The sequence below is a fragment of the Bos indicus x Bos taurus genome, chromosome X (genome assembly GCF_003369695.1).
Source record: "Bos indicus x Bos taurus breed Angus x Brahman F1 hybrid chromosome X, Bos_hybrid_MaternalHap_v2.0, whole genome shotgun sequence".
Taxonomy (NCBI): Eukaryota; Metazoa; Chordata; class Mammalia; order Artiodactyla; family Bovidae; genus Bos; species Bos indicus x Bos taurus.
Window position 1 is genome coordinate 65,068,665 of NC_040105.1, and position 14,347 is coordinate 65,083,011.

The window sequence follows — 14,347 nt, forward strand, 5'->3', positions numbered from 1 at the left end:
GTGGGGTGCCATTGCCTTCTCCGACATCAACTATACCTCAATAAAAAAAATAGTAAAGTAAAATAAAAATGTGTTTCAGGGAAGTCCAAAGACTTCTGTGCACCATGGTTTCACACAAAGCACATGTAAATGCTTCTAGAACATGGAAAAGTCATTCCAACAGTTACTATTAATATACACTGGCTCTCTGACAACACGTGCCATCTAATATAGATGCACAAGATTTTTAACTCACTCTAGATACATTTTAAATTGTTTAAAAATAAATAACTTTCCAAAAGAATGGTTTAAATGTATTACATTAATTTGATAACAAGACTGTGTAATAATTCTTAATATGAATAGCTTATAGTGAACACAAGTGGTATTATTATAATAGTCTCCATCTTCTTATTAGGTGAAAACATATCAGAAAATGAGAGATGAGTTTCCACAACAAGGTATAATCAGCATCTGCCAAAACTCAGTATTTTCCTCTCAAGTCAAAAGAAATAGTGCCATGATATTATGGCTTTGTGCCTTTTCTTGGTAATATCTCAATTCTGACCTTAAAGAACAAATAGAGAAAAAAGTAGGGATACAGATATGTTTGAATGACAAAGCAAATAAATTTGACTTAAGACTTTTACCCTTGTGGTTAAATGAGGCTAGGGAAAACTTAGTGACAAAGGAGAAACATCTTGAATTACATGTGTCATCTTAGATAGAAACATTTTTCTTGTGCAAATGGAAACAGGGCAATTCTAGACAGGGCAATATCAAAAGACTATGTTACAGCATTGTGCAATGAATAAACACTCTGCATTTCAAAATAAAAAAATATTAGGGATAATCACCCCCATGACTACTGAATCAGAGGTAAAATGTTTAATGATTCCAAATTACTCAAGACTTGGCTAAATTTAAAATAAACAAGTAAAAAACTTTCAAAAATGGCAGTACATATGATAGGCAATAAGACTTCCATATATCTCATATGGTTTAATATTTTTCTTACACAGTGCTTCAGAATTTCCACACTTTTTTCCACTAGAGTCTTTGGTGGGAGCAGAGGTCAAATCTAGCACATTTTACTAGTGACTACATTAAGGAGAAATATAAATCCAACGGCTAAACAATGTTTTCTTTTTATCTAAGTCAATTCCAATCCTAATGTAAACTTCAATATTGCAAGAGAATCTGCCAATCCATTTATGCAAATTAGTGGTACAATCAAGTTCTACCAAGAAAATGTTGACTAAACTGAAGAAATTGCGATAAAGCGTTCACCAGAGGAAAGTACAGATGTAAAAAATTGCTATCATAGGAATCTAAATTCATGTAATATTTATTTAATAATAGTTCTAGTTCCATAGGTCTTTATATGTTATGTCAATTTGTATCAGTGTTTATAAAGACAGAAAAGGCAACAATTTCTAAATTGGCAGGCTACATTTCTTCAAGATTTTTAAATGCAAGGCCATTTTTATAAAATATAGAAATCATTGGATGAAAATGAAGGCAACAGAAAAACTGAACTTTTCACAACCAAAAAATTAGCACAACCTTAAAAACAATCTAGAAAAAAATTGTCATAAAAGATAAATTGCAGATCTTCATTTTATTACCCAATCTATGTCAATTCACAATTCTAAATCTTTCTACAGTATAAGATTAAAGATCTTTTTTAGTGTATATGTAAATTCTACATTTTATCACATGGGTATGTTTCTTCAACGCTATCTTTTGAAAACAGGCCACTTAAATAGACCACAATTTTTATTCTAAAAATTTCTTTCAGCTTAACTTCAGGTTGCACACAGGTGAAATGTGTTCTCAATGCATAAAAATCACAATGAATAGCAGCAAAGGACTTGGAGGGGCATAGATTAAAGAGAATCTGATAATTTACATTGTCATTGTTTTGCATATGATAGAAGACAACTCACACTTCTCAAACCTTTTGGTTCTTTTTAAAGAACCAAAAATAAACTCAAGACATGTTGGCAATACTTCCTCACCCCTAAACAAATTGGCTATTCTTTTCACTTTAATCTTGAACAGGTATGGCAGCGAAAGATTTTGATAGTAATGTAAGTTTATAAACTATAGTCCAGTTTCATTTCTGGAACCCAAAGTGCAAGATGGAGGGTTCTCCTAATCTTTCAATAATCCTTCATTTTGTTTGGCAAAAGCAGTTTTTAAAATAAATCTATTGTGATATGCTGACATATAACAAAACAGCACAAAGAATGCACTTGCAGGAATCTTGATACTGATTGGTCAGTCTGACAGGGTAAACTGCATATCCAGGTAACGGAGACCTTGAATAACAAAAAGCTCTATTTTCCCAGTCTCTGGCTGAATGTTTAATTAGATCAGCAAATTGTCCATCCACATCTGGTTGTTCATAAAAGCAAAACCTAACATTTGAGCGCTCAATTCTAGTGTAAAGTGTTTTACTATGGAAGTGAAAGCTGGAGCTTAAAAGATAACGGTCATCAGAACTAGCTGGAGCAAGAAAAGAACCATCTGGCATTTTTGCTCGATTTCCTTCCTTCTCCCAGCATGTGATTGGTCCCCAGCACTATCCTTATTTCGCAAGTTTTTTCAACTCCTTTGTAAAGCTTGTCACAACCATAAGACCACTACTTTCCATTGAGTCATAACTCTTGCAACCACAGGAGCAGAGTCAGGATCAAAATTCATATGATAGCACACATGCTTTCAGATACATGGACATCTGTGCTGGTAAGTCCACCGATGTTCATTTGGATTTGATTATTCTGTAATGGTGAGTGTGGAGGGACATCATCATGACTCACTCTTGGGCTTTGCAACATGACACCTGTGGTGTCAATGAACAAGCTATACACAGACGGATCCACAAAGTTCTCTAGGGCAACAACTAGGTCCTCCTCTTCTGGATTTTCATTTTGGGAGAAAGAGTTCTCTCTGGGTTGAGAAGGAACTGCAGAAACTTACATGGGAGAAGTATCCAGACAATAGCTAGGCAATCCTTCCAAATCATACATTACCTCATTTCTAGGCACAGAATATCAAACGCAGTATTTTTTTTAAATAATTTGTTTATTTATTTTTGGTTGTGCTGGGTTTTCATTGCTGCCGAGAGGGCTTTCTCTAGTCGTGGCAAGTAGGGACTGCAGGGTAAGGGAGTCAGAGAAGGTGAGGTTCGGAAAAAGAACAAGAGCGGCACTTTACAGGAACAGATCACTTTTAATGAGGTGAGAAGGGACAGTAGTCAGATTAGTGAGCTGCTGCACTAACCCAAGAAAAGAGTAAGTATGTATAGGCATATATGTGGAAATCTACTGTCTTAAGGGGGCCTGTTCTTCTCCAAGGTTGTTCGGATTAGTTCTCTCTTAAACAGCTGGGGCAAGGAATTTGGAGATACGCCAGAGGCTGGGACGGGCTGGGAGCTGGGCAGCTTAATCAACCTTAATGTCCATTTTTTTCTTCAGGTGAGAGAGTTCTTTGTTTTGCATAGAATGGTGGGGAAGCCGGGAGGGTATTTTGAGCCGTGTCACTTTCCTTCAAGGACTACCCTCCATTGTGGTGCCCTAGGTTCTCATTGCTTCTCTAGTTGAGGAGCACAGGGCTCTAGGTGCATCCGCTCAGTTGTTCGGAGGCAAGTGAAATCTTCCCAGGTCAGGGATCAAACCTGTGTCCCCTGCACTGGCAGGCAAATTCCTAGCCCCTGTACCAGGAGGGAAGTCCCAAGCGCAGCCTTGAGGCGTAAGTCCAATAACTACAGGTTCGTGTTCATTGAGGGAAGATGCAAATCTCCATTCTGAGATTCTGAACTCTTCGATTATTTTGTTCTCAGCATACAGTTTCAGTCTGAAGACTGAAAATATTTTCAGACATCATTCTGTGTTGGATCTGGATTGGAAGAATGAACCAAGACTTTGAATCTTACTTCCTCCATTTTGATACAGGCCTCCTCAGAGTTTGCCGGTCAAGAGGCTAAGGGGTAGGACTATAGTGATGATTGCTAAGGGAAGTGGACCTTATTGATCTTTCAGAAGTCACATCTTTAAAAACTACTGGTGCTGAGGAGAGGAAACCGCATCCTCATCTGGCAGAGCTCCCAGAGGATGTGATCCTCTTGCCTTTTTGCTTTTGTTCTGCAGAAAGCCGCCTTTTTAAGGTACCCATTAGGCTTTCACTCTTTGATCTATTTTGTTCTACCTTTTTCATCTTCCCTGTTGCTATCCCAGCTGGCCATGTCTTTACCATAGCAGCTACCAAATAAGGAATCATGTTTTCCAAACTCACTGGCTAGTGATGGTTGCTGTGCTACCATGAAATCAGTTTCATCCTTTTATTCAGGTTCAACGATTTCTGGAAAGTTTTAAAACAAAGTTTCTTCGTTATGACTGGTTAGCTAATCCGGGAGGTGGAGGCCAATCTCTCTCTGGAACAGTATCCACAAACATCTGATGAACCTGCGGTGGTACATCTGTGTATTCTTACAGCTTCATTGAACCGTTTGGCGGCGGTGGCCAGAGCGTGTCTCAGGCTCCCTCACTGATTGCTGGCGCAACTGCTGCGAAATATGTATTTGTTTCAAGCCGCTAAATTGGTGGTAATTTGCAAGACAGTAACAGAAAACTAATACACCATTAGCGGTGTTATTAGGGTGGCAAAGTTTGGGATTGCGGTGGAAGAAGCATCTGGTTTGTTTTAGATGATTCTGAATTTTGAATTGCTACCCATAAAAGGGAGAAAACATAACAAAACACTAAACAGAAATCGGTGTGAAAGAGAACACACAAAAGCACCCCCTTCAACGCCTAGATCAGGCCTTCTTGGTCACCCTTCTCCAGCCTGAAGTGACTGTTCCCTCCTCAGATATTTACAGACACTGATGTATTTTATCACCTTTATAATGCTCTTCTTTTTTATGCTCTAGAGGCTGTCTGTGTCTAACTAACTGGGTTTCAATTTCCTTGAGGGCAAAGATCTTCTCTTGTTGATTTTTCCATCTCCCACAGTGCCTTGCACAGACTCTAGTAAATGTTACTTGATTGGCCAAAGAAGATGGTTTTATCTGATAAGTCCTTCAAACTAAACCCTCCAGGTGCTACTCCTGGAAAGCACCTGGAGGGGGTTCTTGAGATTCCAACGGGGGGGGGGGGGGGCGGGCGGTGTTTCCTTATTGATTCACAGTGAGCCCCACCACCCAGCTTTCCCCAGAAGCATCCCTTGACTCCTCTCTCAGGAGAAGGAAACTTAGATACAAGTATGGATGGGCCAAATAGCTGGCCCAGCTGGCAACATAACCTGGCATTGAAGGAGAATTTTACTTAATTAGCTAAGCACCCTCTAATCAGGAAGGCCTAAACATCTGCCAGTGGAATTTGAGAAGTCTGTTATAAAAGTTGAAAAGCTGATTTTATTCACCACAGATCAAACACTTGTACTGAGGGTTGGGGCACCAGGGGGGAGTCAGGAGTCGGGGGAAGGTTTTACCAGTTAAATCAAATTAAGAGAAGAAGCTGGTATCCAATTTCCAGGAGAGTTTGTGTAGTGAACTTTTTCACTGCACCTGACTTTTAATTATGGATATAATAGAAGAAACTATCAATATTAACATTTTTTCTGCACTCATATCCATAATTAACAGTATGTGAACTGTCTCAAAGAAATTAAAGCAAAATTTGAGGACCTAAGTTTTTTAAAAAAATAAGTGTGGTCAGATGACTAGGTAGTAGAAACATTTTGAATAAACTCACGAATTTGTTGTCTTAGATCAAGGACTATTTTTTTTGGAAATAAAAAGGCTCTGAGAGACCCAGCTTCTTGCCTTCATTGGTTTGTAATTTCTTGCTAATGTGGCAAGCTACTTTAATCCTTTCTGGAACAAGGGATGCAATATAAATTAATACCAATGTGACAAAACGTCTGAACAGTGGACTTGAAACTGCAGGAGGATCATAAAGAACTGATTTGTTCAAGGAAGCGGAGCAGTTTTGTCTCTATTTAGATGTGTGGTTTAGGTAGATGGCAAATGAATCAATTTATCATTGTTGAGCTGCCTTGAGTTAAATGGTATTACTGATTGTAATAATTTGCAAAGCAATGTGGTGGAAATGAAGTCAACTCGGAAGGGTCATGGATTTCGAAGAATATGAATCTTTAACATTTTTATGGCTGTTGCCTTTGCAGTGCAAACTGTCAGCATGTCCCTGAGTTGTGAAGCATTTGCCATAATACTGTGGGCAAAATTATCGTGAATAGCAAGAGGATTTGGAACTTTCGGGCTATATGGCCAAAATCTGAGATGCTTGGGTTCATTTGGCCCTGAGAAACTCAATCCTTTTAATCAAAGCGCTTAAACCAATGGCTGGAATCAGAACTAAGACGTGTTCAAATTGGAACTCTCCACTGTTTTGAATTCTAGCCTTTGAAATATAACCATTTACATTTACTTGCTCAGAATTGATTCATCATCTTGCAACTATACGAATGAAGTTGATGAAACTTGTATACCCCTTTTGCATTCCTATTAAAATCTATGCTCTTTGCTAGGTAGTAGACTATACCACGGAGAAGGCAATAGCAACCCACTCCAGTACTCTTGCCTGGAAAATCCCATGGACGGAGGAGCCTGGTGGGCTGCAGTCCACGGGGTCCCTGGGAGTCGGACACGACTGAGCTACTTGACTTTCACTTTTCATTTTCACGCATTGGAGAAGGAAATGGCAAGCCACTCCAGTGTTCTTGCCTGGAGAATCCCAGGGACGGGGGAGCCTGGTGGGCTGCCGTCTATGGGGTCACACGGAGTCGGACACGACTGAAGCGACTTAGCAGCAGCAGCAGCAGACTATATCACTGGCAAAATTATCATTCAAGTGTACAGTTTCTTTTAAACCATCCGCTTCGCTAGTAAAAAAAAAAACTTGGTCGCTCCCGTCCCAGACAGTGCCCTAACAGCCAGTCGGGCTGACACGGCTGCTCGCATGCGCTCTCGACATAATCGTGTTTGTCGCAATGGGCCCTGCGCGGAAGGTTACATAGGACCGATTGACTTTGATTATAGTCATTTTGTTGGTAGCACTGGTTACCGCGCAACTTCCGCGCTGGTACTTGATTGTAACAGAAAGTAGTTCCGGTCCGTGTTGTTTCGGCCGAGGAGCCGTCGCCGCCATTTCAAGACCGTGAGAGGTAGATGGCCAACCAGAGTTCTAGGGTTCGAAGGCTGTAACTGTTGCTGCTGCTTAAGCCTGCCAAAGCACTGGTAGGGCTGCTGCCTTCGTGCTACTACCTCTAGAAACATTGCCAGTAGTGGCGGCTGCAGGATTCAATCACCCACTTCTTGCACTCGCTCTAGAAGCTCCAGATGGCGTCTTCCGTGGGCAACGTGGCCGACAGCACAGGTACCGGTGTCTGTTCTACTTTGGCAGACGCCCCCTTGGGGTCTCGCGCCGTCCTTTGCCTCTCATCACTCCCTCCCCTCTGGCCATCCCCATTGCATCAGTGGCATCGCTAAGCTTTTCGGCGTCTAGCGGCATCTGATCTGGGTTTTCTGCTGTCGTCCGTTCCTAAAACATTTTCTTTCGCTTGCTTGCTTTTTGCTTCCTTTCTTGCTTTGTAATCCTATACATTTTCTAGCCTTCTGTCTCTCGGGACCCTTCTACACCTGCGCGCTTAGACTGTCTCAGAATGGACTGCATTGGAATCCCTGCCCTTCTCGCTGCCTTTCATTCTCCTTCGCAGTCGTTTTCTCCCCAGTTCAGCTCACCGCCCCCTTCTCTTCCCCCTCCACCCCGCTCCCCTTAGCCCGATTTGGTGGTCCTCTGTCAATCGAGGGCGGAGGTGCCGTTCCAGTGTAATCGTATCCTCACTTTGCATCACCCCCAAGGACGAGCGCAAGCTCCTGGGTGCGCTCCGAGTCACCTCTCCAACGGGGGATTTTGAGCAGCACCGTGCCTGGCAGCGCCTGTGTGCTGTGCCTTGGGTTGAGCGGTCCCGGTTTCGACTGGAAATTTCCAGGGGTTCTTTTTGCCATCGCCCAATTCCACTCGCTGCCCCCAGCCTGGATTTCCCACCCTGTCCTCCTCCCTCCGCTCCCGCGGGGAGCCACACCCTTTCCTTCTCGAGGTTGCCAGCCCTGCGGTCCGTTTCCTACCCTCGGGGAGAAACCACTCTAGTGCAGGGGCTTCGGCGTTGACCACCCTGCCCGCCAGATTCTCGCTTTGTGTTACTTTGTCCTTGTATTCCTCCGCCGCCGTCTCTGGGTCTTCCATCCCCATTCTTTAGCCCGGTATTTCTTTATTCATAGAGGGTATATTTTTTTGAGTTTTCATCCCTGCTTGAAGAGTTTGTAAAGCAACTGGAGTGTAGCTGCACAAGTGCAAGGCGGTTGCCCTTTTAGACAATTAGTCTGAGAGCATTTACTACTAAAAATAAGAAAACTCCAAATTATAAGAGTGTCCTTCAGCTGCCTTTCCGTATTGAGGCTATTTGGGGCGGGAGGGAGGGGGGGATTGGGCTGCGGTTCTAAGGTTTCCCACGAGGTTATTTTTTTGTTGGTTTCTCAGTTGAGATGTCAAGGGTTTTATTGTTCTTGGACATTGTGCACTAAGAGATGAATCTTCAATTGTATCTTATATTTTGACTGTAGGTAGTGAGATTGGTAGTGTTCCCCTCTCGCTCAGGGATTTTTTTTTTTAAAGATTTAAGAGTCTGTCCTAGATTCTCTTGTTCTAGCTTGCCCTTTTCTTTATTTTTTGGCCGCACCATGCGGCTTGCGGGATCTTAGTTCCCTGGACCAGGCATGGAACCTGTGCTCCCTGCATTGGGAGCGCAGAGTCTTAACCGCTGGACTACCAATGAAGTCCCTGCTTGCCCTTTTCTGCCTGTTATTTTATTTGAGAAAGTTGTCATTTCTAGTGTTAAAATAGCAGATAGGCGGCTTTTGAAAAGTTGATAAAGTATGGGTTAAAAATAAAGAGCAAGGAAGGGAGTTCTAGAGACTTGTTTAAAATGTGATTTTCTAGTTCCTGTAAGAGGTATAGTGAATAGTGAGGTCGCTCAGTCAGTCGTGTCCGACTCTCTGCGACCCCATGGACTGTAGCCTATCAGGTAGCCTCCGTCCATGGTATTTTCCAGGCAAGAGTGCTGAGTGGATTGCCATTTTCTTCTCCAGGGGATCTTCCCGACCCAGGAATCGAACTCTGGTGTCCCTCATTGCAGGCAGACGCTTTACCGTCTGAGCCACCAGGGAAGCCCCAAAATAAATGGAACCGAATTGACCAGGAGCAGAGTGAGCTGGGGAACAATAGCAGTCTGGAATTCTCCAGGCCAGAATACTGGAGTGGGTAGCCTTTCCCTTCCCCAGGGGATCTTCCCAACCCAGGGATCGAACCCAGGTTCCCCACATCGCAGGCGGATTCTTTACCAGCTGAGCCACAAGGGAAGCCCATAAGAGGTATAACAGTCCACAAATGTGGATGCAGGTCTCTCTGCTCTTCACATTAGTGGTCAGCTAGCTGTGCCTTGTTAGGAAATTTACTTTGCTTTCCTGAGTATACAGTTCATTTGCCAGGTCTAATGAGTGAGGGTCTGGGCTCAATATGAGCTTCTCACTTGGACCTTGGTAGAATTTAAGTATTTAATTTGTAGAAAGTTTCTTACTCTGTCTCGGGAAAGTACTGTGGTCAAATTCCCAAATCATGTATCATTGTTTAAGTATTTACACTTGAGACTTAGGCAGCTTGTTGTTGTTTTCCATCTTTGGGCCTTAGCTGTGTATTCTTTATCTTTTTGTATCTGAACAAAGTTACACACAACAAAGTGCATTCATTTATTATTAATTTAGTTGCACTTTATCAGATGGTTTTATATTTTAGCATTTCCCCATTCTTTAAAAAATTCATTGCAGTTGTAGGTAACTGCTTAGTTTATACAGGGTTGTTCGCAATGTTTTAGTCCCTTTAGTCAGTATCAGAGCTCTTTGGAAAATGCTAGTGTTAAACCAGTGTGGGTGGGATTTAGCTAATTTGGTCTCAGTGTGAGTTTGGAATGGTACAGGAAGAATATAATACAATCTTGGGTTTTGATTTAAAATGTTTGACCGCTTTAAATATTTTGGCTCTTGACAGATGAATGCATCTTGTTTATCAGCTGTTTTAAAAATAGCACCTTGACTTTTAGTTTTTTCTCCTTATGCCTGTTTCTAGTGTCACCCTTTAAATAATTTAAAAATTAAGTTGTGAAATAATACAAAAGCATGAATATAATTTAAAGAGTTAACCACACATCTGGTGTCCCCACCCAGCTTAAGAGGTAGATTGTTACCAGTACCCCCCCCTCCCCGCCAAATCCAACCTAAAACATGGGACAAAGTATTAAGTTTCCCAGGAGGTTATTCTGACATTATTACATCTATGTGACCTCGCAAATCACATGTTTTATATTTCGTTTCTCTATGTTAACTGAAGTATAAGGAATAATGTTTAGTAGTGAATCTTTAGATGCTACATCTGATTTGTAATTTAAAATACCAAGTATTTTTGGTCATAAAATATAATCTCATTTGCAAATAAATATTTCTGTCTAGGTGGGGAATTCTAAAAATGCCAATTCTGCACCTGCTGTTAACTTGGGGGTATCGATAATGTGCAGAACATTCTAGTGCTTTACATAGTTTCAAGCGTTTTCATCTTTAAGTTTAATATACCATATTTTTACATTTTTTTTGTTTGCATTTCTAACTTTTTGTTTTCCCCCCTCCTTCCCTCAAATGTTTTGATGATTCTCCAGAACCAACGAAACGTATGCTTTCCTTCCAAGGGTTAGCTGAGTTGGCACATCGTGAATATCAGGCAGGAGATTTTGAGGCAGCTGAGAGACACTGCATGCAGCTCTGGAGACAAGAGCCAGACAATACTGGTGTGCTTTTATTACTTTCATCTATACACTTCCAGTGTCGAAGGCTGGACAGGTAGGAGATGTGGGGGTGATGCTGGTGATTGCTGCCTCTGAGTGCTGAGCTTGAAAAATGTTACTTAAATATCTGAACTTGAAATTTTTCCAGTTCTGGGTTTCACCTGGAGCCACCAACGCACATCTGCTCTCTTGCCCACTTGTGATAGGCCCAGCTGCCAGTTTTCCTCCCTTCTTTTGTGGTGGTGGTTGTATTATTGGTATAACTAGGGACCTTTTCTAGATTTTTCCACCTACGTCGGCTGCTTTTTTAGAACTCTTTTTCAGGTAATAAATTATTCTTAGTCTACATCTGAGCATCCAGTCTCACCTTTGTAAGATGTGTCACCTTGAGGGACAGAAGTGTTCAGAGATAATAGTGTATATGTTGTGGTAGGAGGCGCATATGTAGTTCAAGTTGCAAATGCCATCATTAAATCATTATGATGTACTACTTTTAGCTAATCAGTTGAATTAATCAAAAGGGAAGAATCTGTGTTCTTGGCCTTTTAATAAATTGTCACTGGCTTATTTAGACATTTAAAGATGTGCATCATTGAATCTTATCAGCAAATGGAAAATGAGACTCATGCACATAGCATTTTCATTCTTGATCTTATTGATCATTGTTTATAATGAGGCAGTTTGGTAATGAGACTAGCTAAGAATTTTATCTCTTAAGAAAAAAGTGTTCCGATTTGAACTCCAAATGCCTCCACGTCTGAAAAACTTTGATTTCCACAATTTTTCCTTCTATGAGCTAGTTAAAAGATAATATATTATTATATAATGAGCAATACACAGGATCTTCAAAAACTGTTGCATAAGGGCCATACCTTCTTTCTGTAACATGCATACCCATGCATCAACACTTTTCCCCTTTTCCAGATCTGCCCACTTTAGTACTCTGGCAATTAAACAGAACCCCCTTCTGGCAGAAGCCTATTCAAATTTGGGGAATGTGTACAAGGAAAGAGGGCAGTTGCAGGAAGCAATTGAGCATTACCGGCATGCATTGCGTCTCAAACCAGATTTCATCGATGGTTATATTAACCTGGCAGCTGCTTTGGTAGCAGCAGGCGACATGGAAGGGGCAGTACAAGCTTACGTCTCTGCTCTTCAGTACAATCCTGTAAGTATAATTTTAATGGTTATTATTTTCCTTTCACAAAAACCTAGAAAGAAACATAGTTTGATACTTTAGACACTAAAATAGGTTTTTTTGCGTGGAATAAAGTCAAGAGTTTGGAAATGTTTAGTTTACTTAAAATGATGAAATTGCTTTGACTCAGAGCTGCGTTGTTGTCTTTAAAAAATTCATTTTATCTAGCAAGTTATTAGCGTAAAAATTACCTTACTGCAAGAGAGTCTTACATCTATTTTTAGAATGCCTGTAAAAGTACAGAACACATGATATTGTTTCTTTAGGCTCTTTTGATTAAATTTGGATATTTTCTGCTATAATGTATTCAACAGGTAATTGACTTTCAAGAAATAGTGGTAGCAGGGCCTTAATCTGTAATATAGACTAGTTAAAATGAGATGTCAATATATGGATCCATAACATGAAAACTGGGCTGCAAATTTTTTCCCTCAATATCCTATTCTCTCTTCTTTCAACATAATCAGAAGTGGTAAAATAGAGGTACTAGTATGCACACAAGGCTTTTGATTAGTTCTTAAAATTTTTTTTTTATCTAAATTGCAGATGTTTTCTGGGAAGCAAGTGAGGCCCAGTTGGCGGACACGTTCAGTGTGTTAGGGTCTCTGAAAGGTACACAGAAAAAGTAAGACTTGCCCTTAGAACTTTTGATGTAGTTAAGGAAATAAGATAGATATAAATTTAAGAGGAAAGTGATAGAGAGATTATAGGAATCCAGAAAAAAATTTAGGAATATGTTTCTGAGCTATGTCCTCAACTTTTAGCTTTGCAGCAACCCAGGAAGTGGTAAATAGTTAGCTATTATGGCTACCATTTATTTAAAGTCTACTGTATGCTCAGACACTGCCAGTCAGACATTGGTCTTTCTTAATGCTCACAATGATCTTTCAAAGTAGATGGTATTCCAATTTTATCACTTAAAAGTAATGGAGGGGTTATGTAACTTGGGAGTAAACAGAATGATGAAGTGGATATTGAAACCTGAGTCTGAATATCTTGAAAACAAACATTGAAGAGAGAAGACAGACAAGATAAAAAGGGGAAGAGGTGCTCAGAGGGCACTCATTCCTCAAGATAGCCCTTGAGCACAGTGTGAAAACCATTCTGCTGCTGCTGCTGCTGCTAAGTCGCTTCAGTTGTGTCCGACTCTGTGCGACCCCATAGACGGCAGCCCACCAGGCTCCCCCGTCCCTGGGATTCTCCAGGCAAGAACACTGGAGTGGCTTGCCATTTCCTTCTCCAATGCATGAAAGTGAAAGTTGAAAGTGAAGTTGCTCAGTCATGTCCAACTCTTAGCGACCCCGTGGACTGCAGCCTACCAGGCTCCTCCGTCCATAGGATTTTCCAGGCAAGAGTACTGGAGTGGGGTGCCATTGCCTTCTCTGAAAACCATTCTGCTATCCCTTAATCCTTATTTTACAGGTAGGAGACTGAAGCTTAATTTAGTAGTTTATGCAAAGATCTGAAATCACTTTTTATCAGGACATCTATTAACAGTTGTTTTTTTTTTTTTTTTTGAGTTAATTTTGAGTGTAAAATTTTAAACTTGATTGTTTTTTGTATGAATACAATGTATCCTTGGAGGTAGCTGATACTAGTTTCTTAGGTATCCTTTCAGAGATACTCAATGGATATATATGTAAATTTAAAGGACTTCTTGTAATTTTTATTGCAGTACTATCTAGCTAGTTATAGAAAGTTTTAGGTACCCCTGTATGTGCTGCTGCTGGGGCTTGGACCTTGTTCTTGCGAAGGTTCGGGGCTCACTTGTGCATCTAATTGTGATAGTAAGTTCTTTCCCTATATTAATTAGGTTGGTCCCATCCTTCACTTGTTAATTGCATACACATTCATTTGTGTCCTCTTACCTAGCCGTGGGCCCAAACGTCTTGAACTCTGATCCCCTTTGCTCAGGTTTCATGTGTGGCAGAGCAGTCATTGCTGCTGACAGTATACCAAACTGCAGGAGTATGATGAGAAAAGAAAACTAAAGTGGGAGATGGAACCATGCATTTCAGTATCTAACCTGTTAACAGAAAGCTTATCATTGTGCCCTACCAAAGAAGTAAGATAATATGAAAATAAGTCATGGGACTACCCTTGAAGGTATTGAACAGCTATGCATTCCCTGGTTTTGTTTCTACTAGTGAAAGGTGCTGCTTTATTTCTCTGTCTTTACCAATGAGAATGAGAAAGAGATTGTGCCTACTGCCTTGATTTCATCTAAATATAAGTGATCATGCTTTAATTCAT

At 40.8% G+C, this 14,347-nt stretch overlaps 1 protein-coding gene and 1 pseudogene across 3 annotated transcripts in view; one reads left to right on the forward strand and one right to left on the reverse strand.

Annotated features, from left to right (window-relative positions):
* Positions 1-2,144: 2,144 nt before the first annotated feature.
* LOC113888063 lies at positions 2,145-7,154 on the reverse strand (annotated as a pseudogene).
* OGT (O-linked N-acetylglucosamine (GlcNAc) transferase) overlaps positions 7,070-14,347 on the forward strand; it is a 42,434-nt gene continuing 35,156 nt past the window's right edge. The window contains exons 1-3 of one of the 3 annotated variants that reach the window (XM_027534858.1): positions 7,070-7,382; positions 10,801-10,951; positions 11,821-12,064. In XM_027534858.1, the coding sequence (XP_027390659.1) occupies positions 7,346-7,382; positions 10,801-10,951; positions 11,821-12,064 (432 nt within the window). In that variant the 5' untranslated portion in view covers positions 7,070-7,345. Of the gene's footprint in view, positions 7,383-10,770; positions 10,952-11,820; positions 12,065-12,655; positions 12,720-14,347 lie in introns of those variants that run through there. The other 2 variants (XM_027534857.1, XM_027534859.1) reach the window with 2 other exon arrangements.